This window comes from Muntiacus reevesi, chromosome 5 (assembly GCF_963930625.1).
Source record: "Muntiacus reevesi chromosome 5, mMunRee1.1, whole genome shotgun sequence".
NCBI classification, from domain to species: Eukaryota; Metazoa; Chordata; class Mammalia; order Artiodactyla; family Cervidae; genus Muntiacus; species Muntiacus reevesi.
In genome coordinates, this window is record NC_089253.1 from 117577402 (window position 1) to 117598339 (window position 20938).

General features: G+C 42.9%; 1 protein-coding gene across 7 annotated transcripts in view; it reads right to left on the reverse strand.

The window, feature by feature from the left end:
- HHAT (hedgehog acyltransferase) overlaps nt 1–20938 on the reverse strand; it is a 344241-nt gene that overhangs the window by 34983 nt on the left and 288320 nt on the right. For 3 of the 7 annotated variants that reach the window (XM_065936270.1, XM_065936272.1, XM_065936269.1), the window contains one exon: nt 15237–15458. The exons of the other annotated variants lie outside the window; for them this stretch is intronic. In XM_065936270.1, coding sequence (XP_065792342.1) covers nt 15322–15458 — 137 coding nt within the window. In that variant the 3' untranslated portion in view covers nt 15237–15321. Of the gene's footprint in view, nt 1–15236; nt 15459–20938 lie in introns of those variants that run through there. 7 annotated transcript variants of the gene reach the window in all.

Below are 20938 nucleotides of genomic sequence, written 5' to 3' on the forward strand. Positions count from 1 at the left end.
TTCAGATTTCATTCTCTTGGGCTCCAACATCATTGTTGGATGGTGACTGCAGCCATGAAATTAAAAGATGCTTGCTCCTTGGAAGAAAAGCTATAACAAATCTAGACAGCATATTAAAAAGCAGAGACATCACTTTGCTGATAAAGGTCCATTTAGTCGCAGCTATGGTTTTTCCAGTAGTCATGTATGGATGTGAGAGTTGGACCATAAAGAAGGCTGAGCGCTGAAGAATTGATGCTTTGGAACTGTGGCGGTTCGAGAAGACTCCTGAGAGTTTGACTGCAAGGAGACCCAACCAGTCAATCCTAAAGGAAATCAACCCTGAATATTCCTTGGAAGGACTGATGCTGAAGCTCCGATACTTTGGCCACCTGATGTGAAAAGCCAACTCATTGGAAAAGACCCTGAAGCTGGGAATGACTGAGGGAAAGAGGAGAAGGGGATGACAGAGGATGAGATGGTTGGATGGCATCACCGACTCAATGGACATGGGTTTGAGCAAACTCAGGGAGATAGTGAAGGACAGGGAAGCCTGGTGTGTTGCAGTTCACGGGGTCCCAAAGAGTTGGACACGACTTACCAACTCAACAACAATGAGTTTATAGGTAATTTTTCTTTTTTTTGCAACTTTTAAATTTTCCTCATTGCAATAACAATATATTTCCAAAAGGAACATACTTTACTTCCCAGAGATACAATCATTTTCATGAAAGTAAAAAAAGTTAAGATTCAGTGCCTTGTCTTAATGGGTTTTTGTTTTGACTTCTAATCCTGGGGCTTGGAGGTGAGTTCATAGCCTGCTGATTAGGCCTGAAAGGACTGGATTAGGGCATGCAGTGGCATGAACATCCTTGAGAAACTGGAAAAAATGAACTTACTCTGCCAGCACAAGAGGCTCAGACCAGGGAGTGTGAGGGTAATCTTTTCTGATTTCATATAATAACGTGGACAGTCTTCTCATTCTCAGGAGTTCTCACAGACAAGCCTTCAAGTCCAGCTGCTTGTAAGTGTCTTTGCAATAAAAATCAATATATTTAGTAAGAGTAAATGGAGAACTGATGTTCTTCAATGACCACATAAACTTACTTACTGCCTCTGTCTTCTGCTACTTACTAAAATTACATTATCAGCAACAAGACTTAGAAAACTTTGTTAAGTAAGACATTACAGTCTTGGCCCAAGAAACAAACAAACCATTGGACATCTGATTTATGACAAAGACTGTGCTGCACATCACTGGGGAAATGATCTTTTCCACCAGTGTTGCTGGGTCAATTAGATATTCACACAGAAAAAAAAAAAAATGCATCCCTATCTCATATCATACACAAAAATTCTAAATGGAGATCTAAATAGGAAAAGTAAAAAAGTACAAGTTCTAGAAGACAATATAAAGTGATACCTTAAATGATCTTTAGGTAAACAAACATTTCTAAACGAGGACGCAGAAACCACTAACAATGAAGGAAAAGACTGGTAAACAGGACTTAAAACGAAAACTTAAAACTTCTGTTCATCAGAAAACATCATTAAAAGGGTAAAATATGAAAGCTATAGATGGGGAGAACATATTTGCAATACATAAAACCAACAAGAGACTCTCAACCTGGAGCATTTAAAGAATGCTTACAAATCAAGGGGAAAAAGGAAACTGACTCCATTTTTTTTTAAATAGCCAAAGATTTCTAATGGCATTTCACAAAAGAGAATATACAAGTGGTCAGTAAACATATGCAAAGATACTTACACTTTAGTCATCAGGAAAATGCAAGTACTTTCGCAATGAAATAACACACACACACGTAACACACACATAGTAGAAGAGCTAAAATCAACAAGAAGGACAACTCCAAGTTCTGAAGAGGATATAGAATCACTAGAATCACTTGTGTATATTCGCTAAAGAATAAATTGGTACAACAACATTAGAAAACTGGTGACTTCTAATGAAACTGATCATAAGCATATCCTAAGACCCAGCAGTTTCACTCCTGGGTTCCTACTCAATAGAAATATGTACATATGCGTAGTAAAAAGATCTGTACAAGATTTTTCACAGTAACATTATTTGTAATAGTCTCAAACTAAAAACAATCTTAAAACTCCATCAACAGGATACCACATGAGCAGATACATGAATTGTGGTATATTCATACAATGAAATATTATACATCAATGAAAGTGAAAAAACTATTGCTATACATAATGATATTAATGAATCTCTCAAATATAATGTTAAAAGAAGACACAAAAGAGAAATGCAGTCAGATCTGTTAAAACATGATGTATGTGGTCCTAAAAATCACCACATTATGCAAAATCATGCAGTTAACACCATTGGGCCTAAGGAAAAAAACAAAACACTCAAAAGCCTTGCCAGTAACACACAAAAGACAAAAATAACACAGACATTTAATCAAAGTGGTAGCATGGTTTTACACATGTAAAATGGTTAAGAAATGTGTTGATCCCTGGGTCGGGAAGATCCCTTGGAGTAGGAAATGGCAACCCACCCCAGTGTTCTAGCCTGGGAAACCCCATGGACAGAGGAGACTGGCGGGCTACAGTCCGTGGGGTTGCAAAGAGTCAGACACGACAGACTGACCGAGCACACACGCACGCACACACGCGCACAGATGCTAAAACAAGCAGTACTGCAGGTTTACAAAGACCTGAAGCTTGCTTATGGAAGTAGGTGTCAGAGGGGTTGCAGCTTGCAAGTTATCACCAAGTGGGGGAAGGAGGGTCATCTGACACTGGATGGAGTGTTGTAGCAGTAGACAGGGGAGCTGGGCGTGGCTCGTAACAAGCTACATGAACTGAGGTGGCTGGCAGAGCTCTGAGGTGTGTGCGTGTTGTGTATCCCTACTGGGCTCAGCTCAGCTGGGTGCAGTTTGCGGCATTCACCTAGAGTTTCTTGAGGACAACGCTGTGCATAAGCAAACACTAAATTGCATTATGCTCAAATTGTTCCCTAATGTATCAGTCCGGATGGAAATTTGCATTCCCAAAACAAGCATTATAGCAGAACTGATGGTATTTTATTCTTCTACTTAAATAAGGGTCAAACACAAGCAAAATTAATCAGCGACATTACACATCCGGATGCTGTTTACCCCAGGGCGGCTTGTGACTAGGGGGAATCACAAGGAGAAACCTCTAGAGCACGAGGTACTGGCTCAACAGATATGTTCAGCTTATAAAAATTCATCCTGCTTAAGTGTATGCTTAAGATTCATGCACTTTAATTTACGAACATTATAGTTTTAAATAAACGCTCAAGAAAACTTTATAAATTGGAAAAAAAATCTACCACTTTTAGGAAGGCTTCATGGGCTTTTAGGATAAGTACTGAAATTACCTGCCCCATTGGATAGACATCCATTTCCTCAAAAAACACACTAGGGTACAGTATTCATTGATACTCATGTCACATTTATATAGTTCTTTTCATGCAGTGTTCGGTGGTTTATACTCATGCCCCGAAGAATAACAAAGTAGGATTCCTCAATTATCAACTCCAGACAGATACTTTAGCAGAAACATCAGCATGTTCTTAGCAATGTGATGTGAAAGTAGCAGAGAAGAAGGAGCTAGATGACATGGGTTCAAGTCTCAGCTCTGCCATTTCCTAGGCTCATTGGGTTTGGCAAGTTACTTCATCTAAGTTTTCGTTTTCTCAGTCACTGAATAAGTATAATAATTCTGTTCAATCTATATTACAGGACCACAATGCAAATGGCAGTGCTTTGCAAAATGTAAAGAGATATATCCACATAAGATCTCAGTACAGTATTTTCTTTCTTGTGTTTAACTGAAATTTAGCTTAAGCCTCCTCTTTCCTTGTTGGTGTACATCAGTGATGTTGTGGACATCAAAATTCCAAATAACAAGGGTGGCTGGCATTAACCTTGATTTTTAATACAGCCTCATATGTAATGAGGGGTTTCACAAAGGCATTTTGATGGTGATGGTAGTGAGGGATCTGATGCTGTGATGGATTAATGTCTTCATCAGGAAAACACATGTCCACAGTGCATTTGGAGAGATGTGCAGATCTAGAAGCACTGTAAAGCTTCATGCCCACCATGTTGGAGTCAATACTCAGTTATCTGTGTTCAGAGAGAAAAGTTTTCATTACAGCTAACATTGCCCCCATTCCATTCCCCCTGACCCCAGTCCATTCTCTTCCTAAGGTGCCCCCTACCATCCTGTCTCCTAAATTTCGAGTTTGTTTTTCCTATCAAATCAAGAAAATTGAAGTTCAGTTCAGTTGCTCAGTCGTGTTCAACTCTTTGCGACCCCATGAACACAGCATGCCAGGCCTCCCTGTCCACCACCAACTGCCGGAGTCTACCCAAACCTGTGTCCATTGAGTCGGTGATGCCATCCAACCATCTCATCCTCTATCATCCCCTTCTCCTGCTGCCCTCAATCTTTCCCAGCATCAGGGTCTTTTCAAATGAGTCAGCTCTTCGCATCAGATGGCCAAAGTACTGAAGTTTCAGCTTCAGCATCAGTCCCTCCAGTGAACACCCAGGACTGATCTGCTTGTTTTTCCTATTAAATCAAGCAAACTGAAGAGGGTACAAAAGTCTGATATCTAAAAAATATGCCTCGAAATACAGATGCTGATTATTTCAATACATTCGTTTGGATTATCCACATCACTGGATATGTGAATGTCTCCTAGAGCTGCTGGGTTCTTATCTCCTTCCAGAATCTCCACGCTCACTATAATTCTACCCACTAAACTCAGTGGGAGAGCGTCACGCTTAGAAAATGCTTGCTGCTTCTTAGCCATAGTACATCTCTTCCAGGCTTGACAAGGACAGTGGAAGGGCAACTAGAAATTTCCCATGTTGCTCACCAATGCGGGTATTAACAAGTCAAATTATGACAGTATTTTAAGGGTGACATAAAGAGCATTTCAACTAGAATCATTAGGAGTGTTCATTAAAATACCTATTTGGGGTGCTACCCTAGGCCTACTGAATCAGAATCTCTTACAGAATCTCGGGGTCATGCATAATAAGCTTGTCGTGTGGTTCTGACGGGCAATGATGTTCTGAAACAACTGTGTTTGTTGGGAAGTTGGGAAGACAAAGGCTGACGTCACACTGACAAACGATGACACAACTGGAGCAATCTCATTAAAAAGCTGTGTTAGACCAGGTCAACCTTGAAATCACTCAGCGCTGTGTTAATAATGAGAAGTGCGGCAACCAGGCATCAAACCTGCACTGAGCCAGAGACAGGAGGCAGGAGAGAATGTCATATATATTTAACACTGAGTTGTCACAGCACATAAACAAAACCAGAAAATCTCCTACACACCAGTCTGAGGACTTATCAGAAGGTGAGATGTGACCCACGTTTCCTACCATTTCAACGTGTCCCTGGCTACATACCAATCTCCACACTCTCCCTCCATCCATGCATCCATCTGTTTGCCAGATGGATTGATAAAGAGTTATTTCCTCTGGAGAGCCTGGAAAAGTCACCTTATGCTAGGCAGTTGCACAGCATAAGGACACCAGAAATACCAAACTAACATGATGAGAGTCAGGGTCGAGAATGATTCCTAGACTTGAGCAGATGACCAATGAATCTTTTTTATTTTTTTGGATTTATAGAGGGAGCAAGGAAGGAGAAAATCAGATAGGGTGGGCTAAGAGGAGGAAGAAAAGGTAGAAAGGTAAATACATGGACTGATAAAGAAAGGGTGGACAGACAGAGGTTAGCTGGATGAGTGGAAGGACAGATGTCTGGAGGAAAAGATAGGAGAACCATGTCAGACCAACTATCTTTTATCTCTAAACTATTTTTAACAGGCTTATTGGGACATAATTGAAATACCACACAATTCACCCATGCAATGTGTGTGTGTGTGTGTGTGTGTGTGTGTATAATTCAGTGGCTGTTCATATACTAATAGGAATCACCACGATCAATTACAGAACATTTTATCACCCCACAAAAAGAACCCCAAGCTCATTAGCCATCACCCTCCAAACTCCCATTCCTCCTAGCCCTAATATATTTTTGTCTCCATAGATTTGCTTATGCTGAACATTTCATATAAATGAAATCATACAATATGTGGTCTTAATGACTGGCTTCTTTCACGTATAATAAAGTTTTCAAGATTCACCTATGTCATAGTATGAATCAGTATTCCATTCCTTTTTATTGCTGAATAATATTCCACTGTATGGCTACTGTTATTTAATCACTAAGTCATATCTGACTCTTTGTGACCCCATGGACCACAGCCCACCAGGCTTCTCTGTCCATGGGATTCTCCAGGCAAGAATATTGGAGTGGGTTGCCATTCCCTTCTCTAGGGGATCTTCCTGACCCAGGGGTCGAACCCATGTCTCCTGCACTGGCAGGCAGATTCTTTACCACTGAGTCACCTGTGAAGTCCTCCATTGCATGGATATACCATATCTTATTTATCTATTCATCAAAAGACATATGGGCTGTTTTTACTTTTTTGGCTATTATCGATAATTTGCTATGAACATTCATATACAAAGTTTTTGGTGTGGGTATATACCTAGGATTAAATTGCTGAGCCATATGGTTATTCTATGTTTAACTTTTTTTAAGTCCTACTTATTATTTTTAAAAATTTTACTCATTTTTATTTTTTGGCTGCACTGTGTGGTATGTAGGCTCTTAGTTCCCCAACTAGGGATTGAACCCACACCCCCTGCAGTAGCAGCACATAATCTTAACTGCTGGACCACGAGGCAAGTCCCATGCTGAACTTTTAGAAGAACTGCCAGACTATACTCCAGAGCATTTGTTTTCTACTTTATATTCCCACAGACAGTGTATGAGGGTTTGCTTATTTCTACATCCTCTCCAACACTTATTTTCCGTTTTTTATCTGTTATTACAGCCATCTTAGTGGTATCTCATTGTGATTTTAATTTGCGTTTTCCTGTTGGTTAATGATTTTGAATATCTTGTCATGTGCTTGTTGGATATTTGAATATCTTCTTTGGATAAATGCCTAATCACCTTTGCCAATTTTAAATTGCTATGCGTCATTTTATTATTGAGCTATAATAATTCTTTATATATTCTTGACACAAATTCTTTACCAGATATATGGCTTGCAAATGTTTCTTGTATTTCGGTTGCATTTTCACTTTCTTGATGTTCTTTCAACCACAAAAACTTTTTATTTTGATGATGTCCAATTGATCTATTTGTTTCTTCTGTTGCTTGTTTTTGGTGTCTTATCAGAGAAACCATTGTCTAATCCAAGGTCACAAAGATTGATCCCTATACTTTCTTGCAAAAGCTTTATAGTTTTTGCTCTTACAATTTAGGTCTTTGATGCACTTTGAGTTATTTTTTATATATGGGATGAGGTAAGAATCCAACTACATTCTGTAGCATGTAGATAGCCACCAAAATATTTTTGAAAGAAGAAAAAGGGGCCATGGTAGCAGAACAATGTTAATAATTTTACCAATATTACTTCAGAGGCAAAGGTAAGGAAACAGAGGGAAGAGGTGTACTGGCCATTCTTGCTCCAAAATTCAGAAATGAATCTATGTGAACTACGAAAGGGCTTCCCTGGTGGCTCAGCTGGTAGAGAATCCTCCTGCAATGTGGGAGACCTGGCTTCAATCCCTGGGTTGGGAAGATCCCCTGGAGAAGGGAAAGGCTCCCCACTCTGGTATCCTGACCTGGAGAATTCCACGGACTGTATAGCCCACGGGGTCACAAAGAGTCAGACACGACTGAACGGCTTTCACTTAGAACAAGCAGGAGCTACAAAAACAGTGGATAAACCTCAAATATTTCTGCCCTTGACTCAGGGGCCAAAACATTAAACTCACAAACATGAAGACTTAGTGACCCCCTAAAATCTGCTGTGGGAGAATTCTGAAGGTCCCTTCTTCCGTCTCTCCTGTCCTCTGACACCAGGAGCCCTTGTCATTCCACACGTGGCTGGCCTTCCTGTTCCTAGTACTGCTTTCCTTCAGATCGGTCTCCATGTTACTTCTACAATCTTTCAAAAACGAGATCTGTGCCACTCTCTTGCCAAAGTCTGCCTGGGACCCAACCCTATTTTCAACCTATTATGGTTGAAGCCACGCTCCACGGCATGGCAGGCGTGGCCTTCACTACCTTGCTTTCCGGTTACCTTTCTGGCGTTTCCTGGTGCAATCAGCCTATTTCCTGACGTCAAGCTTCTCATCTTCTCCTGCTGTGATCCTAAGATGCTTGCAGTTTCCTGGATGTGCAATATTATGCTTTCATGCCCTTGGGTAAGCTGTGCCCATCCCCCAAGTCTGATACTTACTCATCCGTTAAGCCCACCTCTGTCACCTCCTCCATAGTGAATTTCTCACCCAGAAGATAAAGTTAACCATTCGCCTCTCTGTCTCCAAAGCACTGTGTCCCTAAGCACTATGTCCCAGAGCACTGTGAAATATTTTGCCATATTTGGTTTTCACTGTATCCCAAGCATCCAGCACAATGGCCAGCAGGAATACAGGAAGGCCCTTTCCTTAAAGTAATTTTCTCTGTAAAAAAAAAAAAAAAAAAAAAAAGAAGAAGAAAAAATACCTTAGCCGAGGGACTTCCCTGCTGGTCCAGTGGTTAAGATTCCATGCTCCCAGTGCAGGGGGCCTGTGTTGGATCTCTAGAACCCACATGCTGCAACTGAGGGCATGGATGATGCAATGAAAGATCCCATGTGCTACATCTAAGACCAGGCACAGCCAAAATAAAAAAAATATTTTAATTTAAAAAATAAAAATGATTTTAGCCTTATTCAGACTCATCTGACCACTGTGCCTCTTTTTCCTGAATCAAATAGACAGAGACCGTTTTCATATGTCTTATTTTCTTACCATGCACTTTTGCTTTGTTTAGTAAGCTCCTCCCCAGGGTAGCATTTTTTTTTTACTGCAAGGCAAAAAGTAGGACCCAACCCCTCCGGCCACCTTGTTGAGACAGCCATGAAGTGAGAAAAGTAATCTAGAGGCAAGCCTCAAAAATGAGAAAGTGACAGGTAACTGTGGACACAAACAGAAGGATAAAACTGAAACAGAAAACCATTTTATTATAAGTTATCTGGTTTCTTCTAGCTCGGCAAACAATGACTTTCCGAGCAAAGACATGGCTCTAAAGACAGGTCTGTGTGACGACCATTTGTCTGTATCTGTCATTTGAAAGTCGGCCAAGTAATTCCACTCATTACATTATCTGACATCTTTTTGGTCTTCTGTGACTGACAGCCCTCAGGATACACACAACAAATGTGCTCAAAATCCTTCTCTATAATAGGAAACCCAACTTGGAACCAAGACAAGTGAGAGTGTTTCCATTCACCCACTGTGTAGACAAACGTTGCAGAACAGTAAATCCGGATTATCAAGCAAAATCCCAAGTTTTCATGTCATAAACCAGGTGGTCTGGCCACCTCCAAGCAAGCCAGAGACATCTTCCTAATCATCTCTGGGAAGAGCATTATGTCCCCTAGCTCAGCCCTCAGTTACTCGCTTTCTGCTCCCCCTAAAGGCCAGAGTAAGTTATAGGTAACCCCCTTTGGTATATACCCTTGGCCCCTGCAAGTCTTTCAACAGCGTGCATGTGTGTTAAGCCACTTCAGACCAACTCTTTGTGACCCCATGGGCTGTAGCCCGCCAGGCTCCTCTGTTCATGGAATTCTCCAGACAAGAATACTGGAGTGGGTTGCCATGCCCTCCTCCAGGGCATCTTCCCAAACCAGGGATCAAACCCACATCGCTACATCTCCTGCATTGGCAGGCGGGGTCTTGACCATTAGTACCACCTGGGAAGCCCTTTCTAACAGCAAAGGAACACAATCACCATTTAAAACAGAATATTCAATTTCCCTTTTATTTTACGGATAATCTTCTCAGTTTTGTTTTGGTTTTTTTTTTTTCCTCTCCAAGGTCACACGAAAATGCCACCAGAAAAATAAATAAAAGTCCTGAGACACGCTGCCGAGAGACCTAAATAGGGCTAAAATTAGCAGCTGCCTCCTTCTCTGGGCAAGAGCTGGCAGCAGCTGGAGTGTGACAATACCCAGAGGAGAACAGCGGGGAGCAGAGAGGCACTGCGGTCATGCTGCTGGGCTGGCACCAGGGGACGGAGGCTTCGAGCCTGGGGCTGGCTGGATGCCAGGCAGCTCCTGAGCGGAGCATCGGCCCTGCCCGCCTGCCCTGGAAGCCTCGATCCACCAGCCTGATGGAGGGAGATGTAGGCTTCCAGACCAGCTATCTCTACCTTCTGCTTCTTGTATCAGCAACGCCATGGGATGTGGACTTCCATATACATATCTTTTTGGAGGTACAATTCAATCCATAGCACCCCCTTTGCCATGCTCTTCTAAGTAGGTTCCCTTGTAAAGAATACTCTACAGCAGCAGGAAATACGGCTGGGGGGTGAGGGGCAGCTGGCAGGCTGCAGGAATCCATCACAGGGTCACCGCAGAGGAAAATGGTCCAGATAAGACTCAAATGCCTGTCGGCAGGAAGCTCTAACTCTCCCATAATCCTGTGTGGAACCACACAGGTGCACCCCAAACAGGACTCTGTTTTTTTTCTATCTTTAAGACAGTGACAAGTTTTTCTTCATAGTTTTCATTCTCGTTTACTGAGTATTCAGAGGAATACTTGACTGCTTTAGTTACACTCCAAGGAGAGGACCACAGTGCCCGACAGAATTCCTGAGGCCAGGGAAAGTTCACCCAGATGGATTCCATTTTCTGATCATTTACTGCAAAGAAAAGAGCCACAACCAGCCCACACTGCTGCCTTCTGCTGCATTTCTAGCACCGCACAACATAATACATCATGATCACAGGCTCTTCCAATAGCCATTCCTGAGATTGTTTGGTTTTTTTGGTAATCCAGACAGCACGCCCAAAGAAAACCATCTTTTCCCTCTTGCTTTCTTGGCCTGAGCAAGGATGATGAGAAGCAAAGGGCAAGCTAGTGCAATGCCTGAGTAAGCCAGAAAGAGGCAAAACCAACACCCTGAGGGCTGGGGTCAGGAGAGCCAGAGTCCTTCACCACCTGCGCAGGTCAGGATGAAACTAGAGCAGTCCCTCCTTACACGCAGGAGACATGTTCCAAGACCCCGGTGGATGCCCAAAACTGCAGACAGTACTAAACCTCATAGATGTTCTTTTCCCCTATGCATACACACCTATGATAAAGTTAAATTTACAAAGGAGGCACTTAATTTACAGTAAGAGATAAACAACAATCGATAATAAAATATAGCAATTGTAACAGTATACTGTAATAAAGGGCTTCCCCTTGTGGCTCAGCTGGTAAAGAATCGGCCTGCAATGTGGGAGACCTGGATTCGATCCCTGGGCTGGGAAGATCCCCTGGAGACGGGAAAGGCTACCCACTCCAGTGTTCTGGCCTGGAGAGTTCCATGGACTGTATAGTCCATGGGTCGCAAAGAGTTGGACACGACTGAGTGACTTTCATGTTCACTCACTGCAATAAAAGTTATGTGCATATGGTCTCTCTCTCTCTCAAAATATCTTATTGTAAAATTTAATGCTTTCCCCATCTTAACTAAGCATCTGTATTGTACTGTAACCATAACTTCTGTAGTCTGTGGTACAATAGTAAAACTAGCATAAATTTCTTTTTCCTTCTCCATAATTTCACATGTGGAAGATTCATTCTTACTTATAATGTAAGAAGATAGATCTTACATTCTAAGATGCTCTTAGCATCTCAGCATATGATTTTTTTCTTTCCCTATTAAGTCAAAACCTTTCACCTTTACACTTAAAGCACTTACTGCCTTCTCCTTGGCATAGCTAAATTGCCAGCATCACTACTCTTGCTCTTCAGGGCCGGTATCAAGTAAAAGGAGGGTTACTTGAACAGAGCACTGGAACAACAGAGAGAGAGCTGACCTGGGGACCAGACCCATACTAAGCGATTCGTAGGGACAAGCTCTGCGAAGGGAGGATCCATGTTCCGGGTGGGATGGAGCATGACGGCAGGAGATGTCACCACTCTAACTCCGCACGGCATGCAATGTAAAACTTAAGAATCACTCATTTCTTGAATTTTCCATTTAATATTTTCAGATCACAGTTGCTAACAGGCAACTGAGGAAAGGGAAACTGAGGCTAAGGGGAGACGGCTTTACTTGCAGAGAGACGTGGACCAGCTAGTGGCCACCCATCCAGGGGTCAGGGGGCTGGTCTATCAGCTCCAGAAACTGGAGGTCTAATCTCTTCCCCCACCCCCATACTGATGACTATCAGAAACAGAAGAACAAGCCAGGCACCCGGGACTTTGTCTCCAACAGGGACACTTGGGGATGTTCTGTGATGAAAACAGGCATCTCCTGTTACAGCATAGGCCTCACAGAGAGGCCTTAAATAAAGCTATGGGATTTAGAGTCAAAAGGCCTCTGACTCACCTGGCTCCTCAGCTTCCGAGCTGCGTAACTATGACCAAGTTTCCTGACCTCTCTGAACCTCGGCTATTAGCAATACTGTGTTACTAGCAACACTGGGATGATGTCTGCCTAAGCTATCTCACAGGGGGCTGTAGAAAAACCAACTGAACTAGTGCCCTGGAAATTACTTAAGAAACAGTAAAGAGCTTAAATAGCAATCATGGACACTACTAAGAGGCATTAAATCATACTGAGTCAGAGAACTCAGGAAACTCTAAATAGCCTAGGCATCTATGCACAGAAAAGGAAAGGAAAACTTGGCTAGTAGCTGGGCTCTGGCCCCACACCCTATGTGGACCCCAGGCTGGACCACTGGGAAGCTCCTTTAAGTCAGATCAGCCTGAATGTCTCAATGTCCCAGGCTTTAACAGTATGGACACCTCCCTCTGTGTCTCACACACACACACACGTCACTGATTATTTCACAGAAAGATGCAGAACTGGCCAAGGCCTTAGCTCCCAGGCCCACTCCTGCCCTTCCCCAGCCAAAACAACCAAAGGGTCCAAGTGACCACATAGGAGGCAAAGAACGTCTCTGCAGGGAGAAGAGGGAGAGAATCTGGAAAGAAGAGGCCGAGGGGAGAGATGACAAACTGGGATCAGATTTCGTGGGATCACTTAAATAACCACGCACCTGCGACAGCTCTTTGGCCCCTCTGCATAAGCAATTAAGATAGACTGCCAACCATGGTCAGTCACAGGCCTTCCCGCCTACCTGTGTCAACACCCTTCACAACATGATTTCGCAGTTCCTCCTATGAGGAGATGAAATCTATTTCCTCTCTCCTTGAGTCTGGGCTAGTATACCACACGCTTTGGCCAAAGGATGCAGTAGGACTGATTATGGGCCAGTTCCGCGCCTGAAAAGCTTTGCACGCTATCCGTCCGCTCTCTTGAACCAGTATGACTGCCGCATGAACAGGCCGGGCCAGGTCTGCTGAAGGGTCAGAAATCAATGCAGAGCAGACCTGACTCAGCCAGTTCATCCCAGTGAAGGTCCCAGAGACACGACAGCCCAGCTAAGATCAGCAAATCCAGTGCAGCCACAGTTGACCCACAGACGGATGCACACGGCTATCCCAGATCAGTCAGACTCCAGCTGGCACAGAGATTTGTGCGTTATACAAATGCTTGTTCTTTTAAGCCACTAGGTTTTGGGGTGGTTTGTTATGTAGCAGTGGCTGACTGATGCATGTTATCCTCAACCACTGTCTAGTTCATATTAACACTTCTTTTCCTTTGGGCTTGAATAAAGATGAGGAGGTGGGACTCAAAGGACAGAGTGACCTTCTCTCCTTTATAGAGCAGCAGTCTTCAAACTGGGAATGCATACAATTAAACAACATGGAAAACTTTGGAAGAATGAATTTCCAGATCCTAAAAATTGATCTGAGGCTAAGTTTCTTCTTGTTCTTTTTCCTCCTCCTCTCCCTCCCTGTCTCACACACACACACACACACACACAGACACAAGGCTTTCATCTCACTTTACCAAAAAACAAACAAAGGAGAAGCTTCTTCCTCATTCTTCTTATTTAGGATATTGCTCTAGGATGTAAAACCCTCAAGGGAATCAGTACACTTTGAGAAACTATTTGACCACATCTACGAAAGCTGAATATATGCACACCCAGGGACCCAGCAATCCCTCTCCAGTTATAAACCCAACAAAAATGCACACAGATCGTCACCCCATATCATATATATGACAGTCCATAGGACCTTACTGCTATCATGTTCAACAACAATAAAATGGACAAATTGTGGCATGTTCACACAATGAAACGCTTTATAGTAGTAATAAGCAGGGAAAAAAATCTATAACCACACTCCAAAATATGGATGACTCTCTCAACATGATACTGAGGAAAAAAAAGTGAGACAAAAAGAATACATATTATGTAATTCCCTCTCTTTGTAGAATCATATAATATATGTATACGTGCATTAAACAAACAAACCAGCTACTCAAGAAAGCTATGCATTTAGATGTCAGAATAAGGCAAAGCAGTAACTGGCAGGGGTCATGAGAAGCATCCTTTAGGTGCTCGATATTTGTGTATATTTGCCTAGAGAAAATTCTTAAGATGTTAGCACTTTGCTAAGCTATTATTATATTTTAAATCAAAAGCTTTACAATAGTGGAACAAACTAAAGCAACAATTAGATAATTGCTTTAATCAAATAACCACAAATCCCTACTTCATCCATTTCAAGAGAAATTTTACTTTTTATGTTTAATATTTATCAAAAGTATCATCTTTGAGTTATGTACTAATAAGAACTGTAATGATAACTCGACCCAGGAGAAAAATGTTTATATTTTTGGCCTTATGGTGACAGAAAAACAAATCAATGCTACATAGAAGTATGATAGTTGAATAAGCAAATAACTAAGACAAGACAAAATTCTACAGAAGAAATTAAATAGAAATATGATATCAAGGAAATACTGTGAAAGAAGGGCTTGCTCATCTATACTTTTAAAAGGATGACAGTCGGTATAAAAGCACTAAGTTATTTACAATTTATATTATTTAGAGCTATCAGTTTTACATTTAAACATCAGCATTTATAATATGACAAAAATTAGGTATTTTATAATTATTTAAATTTACAATAGAAGAAGTTAGGTGCTTACTTGAAAAGTCACAGCAGGGTATGTAGCTCCTCAAAGTTACTTTATTAGGATGAATATAAGCAAAAAAAAAAAAAATTATACCAAAAAGTGATTCAGTATAAAAGAATCTCCCCAAATGCACTTCCCTTAAGGATCTGTACCCGTTCATGGATCTCTGTCTTGTTCCGGCGAAGGAGCTTGTGTAACTCAGTGAAGGGATGAGCCATGCTGTGCAGGGCCACTGAAGATGGACAGGTCATAGGGGCGAGTTCTGACAAAATGCGATCCACTGGAGGAGGGAATGGCAAACCAGTCCAGATTACTTGCCGTGAGAACCCCATGAACTGTATAAAAAAGGCAAAAAATAATGTGACACCGAAAGATGAGTCCCCCAGATCAGAAGGTGTCCAATATGCACCTGGGGAAAAGCTAAGGACACCTATTAATGGCTCCAGAAAGAAGGAAGCAGCTGGGTCAAAGCAGGAACGGCGTTCCGTTGTGGATGTGTCTGGTGACGAAAGTAAAATCCTACACTGTAAAAAACGCTGTAAAAAACCTGGAAGGTCAGCTCCATGGAGCAAGGTAAACTGGACGTGGTTAAGCAGGAGATGGCAAGAGTAAACATCAACATCATAAGAATCGGTGAACTACAATGGACTGGAATGGGTGAATTTAACTCAGATGACCATTAATCTACTATCGTGAGCAAGAATCCCTTAGAAGAAATGGACTAACTCTCATAAACAACAAATGAGTCCAAAATGCAGTACTGGGGTACAACCTCAAAAGTGACAGAAGGATCTCAGTTCATTTTCAAGGCAAACCATTCAACACCATATTAATCCAAGTCTATCCCCCAACCACCAATGCCAAAGAAGCTGAAGTTGATCAGTTCTAAGAAGACTTAGAAGACCTCTTAGAGCTAACACCAAAAAAAAAAAAAAAAAAAAAGATGTCCTATTCATCACAGGAGATTGGAATGCAGAAGAAGGAAGTGAAGAGATACCTGGAGTAAAGGCAAGTTTGGCCTTGAACTACAAAATAAAACAAGGCAAAGGCTAATAGAGTTTTGCCAAGAGAACGCACTGGTCATTGCAAACACCCCCATTCCAACAACACAATAGACGGCTACACATGGACATTAGCAAATGGTCAATACCAAAATCAGATTGATTACATTCTTTGTAGCCAAAGACGGAGAAGCTCTATACAGTCAGCAAAAACAAGACCTGGAGATGACTGTGGCTCAGATTATAAGCTCCTTATAGCAAAATTCAGGCTTAAACTAAAGAAAGTGGGGAAAATCAATAGGCCAGTCAGGTACGACTGAAATCAAATCCTCTATGAATATACAGTGGAGGTGATGAATATATTCAAGGGATGAGACCTAGTAAACAGAATGCATGAGTAACTCTGGACACTATGGACAGACGTATGGACAGAGGTTCACGATATTGTATAGGAGGAGAGAACAAAACCATCCCAAGGAAAAAGAAATGCACGAAGGCAAAGTGGTTGTCTGAGGAGGCTTTACTAACAGTTGAGGAAAGAAGAGAAGCAAAAAGCAAGGGAGAGAGGAAAAGGTACACCCACAATTAAATGTAGAGTTCCAGAGGACAGCAAGGAGAGACAAGAAGGACTTCTTCAGTGAACAATGCAATGAAACAGGGGGAAACAACAGAAAGGGAAAGACTAGAAATCTCTTCAAGAAAATCGGAAATATCAAAGGAACATTTCATCCAAAGAAGGGCACAATAAAGAACAGAAATGGTGCAGATGTAATAGAAGCAGAAGAGATCAAGAAGAGATGGCAAGAATACACAAAAGAACTGGACAAAAAAGATCTTAATGACCCGAATAACCACGATGGTGTGCTCACTAACATAGAGTCACACACTCTGGAGTGTGAAGTCAAGTGGGCCTCACGAAGCAGTGCTGCCAATAAAGCTAGCGGAGGTGAGAGAATTCCAGCAGGCTATTTAAAATCCTAAAAGATGATGCTATTAAAGTGCTGCACTCAATATGTCAGCAAATTTGGAAAACCCAGCGGCAGCCACAAGACTGGAGAAGGTCAACCCTCATCCCAGTTCCTAACAAGTGCAATACTAAAGAATGTTCAAACCACCGGACAATTGCAGCCATCTCCCATGCTAGTAAGGTTACACTCAAAATCCTTCAAGCTACGCTTCAGCATTATGTGAACTGAGAACTTCCAGATGTTCAAGCTGGGTTTAGAAAAGGCAGAGGAACCAGAGAACAAATGTCAACATTCGCTGGATCATACAGAAAGCATGGGAATTTCAGAAAAACATCTACCTCTGTTTCCTTGACTATGCCAAAGCCTTTGACTGTGTGGCTTACAACAAACTGTGGAAAATTCTTCAAGAAATGGAAAGACTAGACAGACCATCTTACTTGTCTCCTGAGAAACCTGTATGTGAGTCAAGAAGCAACAGCTAGAACCTTGTATGGAACAATTGACTGGTCCAGTACTGAGAAAGCAGTACAACAAGGCTGTATACTGTCACCCTGTTTATTTAACTTTTATGCAGAGTACATCATGCGAAACGCCAGACTTCATGAGTTACAAGCTGGAATCAAGACTGTCGGGAGAAACAGCAACCACTTCAGACACGCAGATGATACCACTCTAATGGCAGAAAGCAAAGAGAAACTAAAGAACCTCTTGATGAGGGTGAAGCAGGAGAGTGAACAAGCCAGCTTAAAACTCAATATTAAAAAAAAAAAAACTAAGATCATGGCATCTGGTCCCATCACTTCATGGAAAATAGAAGGGGAAAAGACAGAAGCACTAACAGATTTCCCCTTGGGCTCTAAAATCACTGCAGATGGTGACTGCAGCCCTGAAATTAGAGGACGATTGTTTCTTGGCAGGAAAGCTATGACAAACCTAGACAGTATGTTAAAAAGCAGAGACATTACTTTGCTGGCAAAGGTCCATATAGTCAAAGCTATGGTTTTTCCAGTAGTCATGTATGGATGCAAGAGCCGGACCATGAAGAAGGCAGAGCACCAAAGAACTGATGCTTTCCAACTGCGGTGCTGGAGAAGTCTCTTAAGAGTCCCCTGGTGATCAAACAGATCAATCTTAAAGGAAATCAACCCTGAATATTCATTGGAAGGACTGATGCTGAAGCTGAAGTTCCAATACTTTGGCCACCTGATGCAAAGAGCTGACTCATTGGAAAAGACCGTGATGCTGGGAAAGATTGAAGGCAGAAGGAAAAGGGGATGACAGAGGATGAGAAGGTTAGATGGCATCACTGACTCAATGGGCATGAACGTGGGCAAAACTCCAGGAGACGGTGAGAGACAGGGAAGCCTGGGATGCTGCAGTCCATGGGGTCGCAAAGAGTTGGACATGAGTTGGGGACTGAACAACAACCACAACAAAGACCTGCAACAGTGGTATATGCCTCCTACACTATCTCATTAAGCTACATTAGTCATATGCTTCTGGTTACAAGTCACAGAAACCTAACCAAACTGAACTGTCAATAAGTGAAGCATCTTGAGATTTAACTCTACTTGCAACAAATTAGCCTCCCAGTTTCATGTATGTAGGCAGAAGACACTAGACTATTCGGACAGAGATGAAGGACTTTATTACTCAGCAATAACAGCAGCCAGAGCATCTCTGCCATTTCCTTGAGCCCAGGATGCCACAACTCAACGTCAAGAGGGCCAGGTGAGACCTGCACATGTAGAGGGTCGTATTATAGGAGATAAGCCCCAGCCATAAGAATCTAAGTATTTTATAATGGGTAGTAAGCCTTGCCTGACCTCTGCCCCAGAAGGAGATTATTTTTATTACACTGGACAGCAATCAAACACCCTCTACTTCAGAGCAACACACCATCTCCACTTTCCAAAGACACTTGGAAACATTCTTGGAAAGAAAGCCTGGAACAGAAGCAGTCAATGGATCTGTGCATAAGACATGCAGAAACACAAGAGAGCCTTGGAAATTGTCTCCCAACATGAAATGAGTGAAGAAGAAGAAATAACAGCTTTTGTAATTGAAAAGTATGTGTTGGCTTCGAGAACTCCTAGCTCTAGAGTGCTTAAGAGTATGCTGCAGTGGCTTGTCTCGGGATATGATCTCTGAGACAGTTTCCAACATTCAGTTCTGCTTTCCTCAAAGTCGGTTTCCTTCTCTATTTGGCTCTCCCCTGACAGCACCAAGAGGGCTCCCAACAGCTCCGGCCCAATATCCTGGCAGCTCTGCAACAAAAGAAAGAGAGCTTCTCCTTCCTGACAATTTCCAACAGAAACTCCAACTGCACCACGTGGGGAGATGGACCATTAGGATGGGCCAGTTCCGCTCACGTGTTGATCCCTAGATCTCAGATTGACGCCAACTGAGAGTGAGGTAAGAGAGGTTTGGTCCCAAAGAGGGGGGAGCAAACGCTGAGCACGTAAACTGCAGCTTTTCCCTACACTGCTCTCTAAACACCCTAGGACAACAAATCTCACATGTGTACTTCTGTGAAGTTAAGCATCACTTCTTTCCACAGTCAGATTCTTATTTTAATAAGACTAGCGGCGTATCCAAATTGGTATTTTATAATCAAATTTCCTGAGAAAGAAGCTATTGCTGTGGTGCTGCTAAAGGGTCGTTCTGTGAAATAGCAACTGTTACTGGATCGCGCTGTGGCAGGCTAAGAGGCTCCTCCAAGGAAGGCCACGTCCCAAACCCTGGCACTCACGTGAGTTAGCTTACTGGGCTTTGCAGGGACACTGCAGGTGTGATCACGTGATGGACCCCGAAATGGGGAAATGACCCTAAATTATCCAGGTGGAGTTCATAATCACAAGGGTCCTTATGGGAGACACACAGGAGGAGTCAGCCGGCAGGCGCTGAGATGAGAGCAGCAGAAAGGATGCAGAGAAGGAGATCTGAAGATGCTACACTTCTGACTGCGAAGCAGCAGCAGCACAGGAGGCAAGGGTTGCAGCTGGCCTCCAGTGCTCAAGGAATCAAACTCTCCCCGTGCGCTTCCAGAGGAACCAGTCTTGCCAACGCCTCGACTTGAGCACAGCAAGCCTGATCTCAGACTTCCGGCCTCCAGAACGCGCGTGCGCGCTAAGTCGCTTCAGTGGTGTCCGACTCTTCGCGAACCCATGGGCTGCAGCCCACGGTGTTCCTCCATCCATGGGATTGTCCAGGCAAGGAGTGGGCTGCCATCCCCTTCTCCAGGGGATCTTCCCAACCCAGGGATCAAACCCGCATCTCTTAGGTCTCCTGCATTGGCAGGCGGGTTCTTTCCCCCTAGCGCCACCTGGGAAGCCTCAGGAACAGAAGAAGATGACACGGCGCTCTCTGAAGCCAGCAAGTTCATGATCATTTGTGAGAGTGGCCACAGGAAATGAACATGTGTTGGCATGATGCGAGCGGCCAGTGCCTGGCACACTGGCAAACAGAAGCAAACTCAGCGACGCTCCTACTGCACAGAAGGACTTGCTCCCGAAGCTGGGACACCTGATAAAGACGACTCTCGCTACATTCTGCCTTTTGTTACAGAAATGGGACTGCCTTCCAACTTAAATATTCTTCATTTCGAACACTGTAAAAACTATTTGGTGGTGACTTGAGGAGACAATCAGGTGGAAGGGTCCCGGTGCCTGTGGCTGCCAGGGCAGCCCTCCTGCCGTCCTCAGCTGCAGGGCAGGCGCTAAGCTGTGTCTGCACGCCTTCCATAGTATAACAGTAACTGCAATAAGCAAACAAAATAATAACATAAATTCCAGGACGTGTGTTCATTTCAGAAACCACACCTGCACAGCAATCCCATGACTTCCT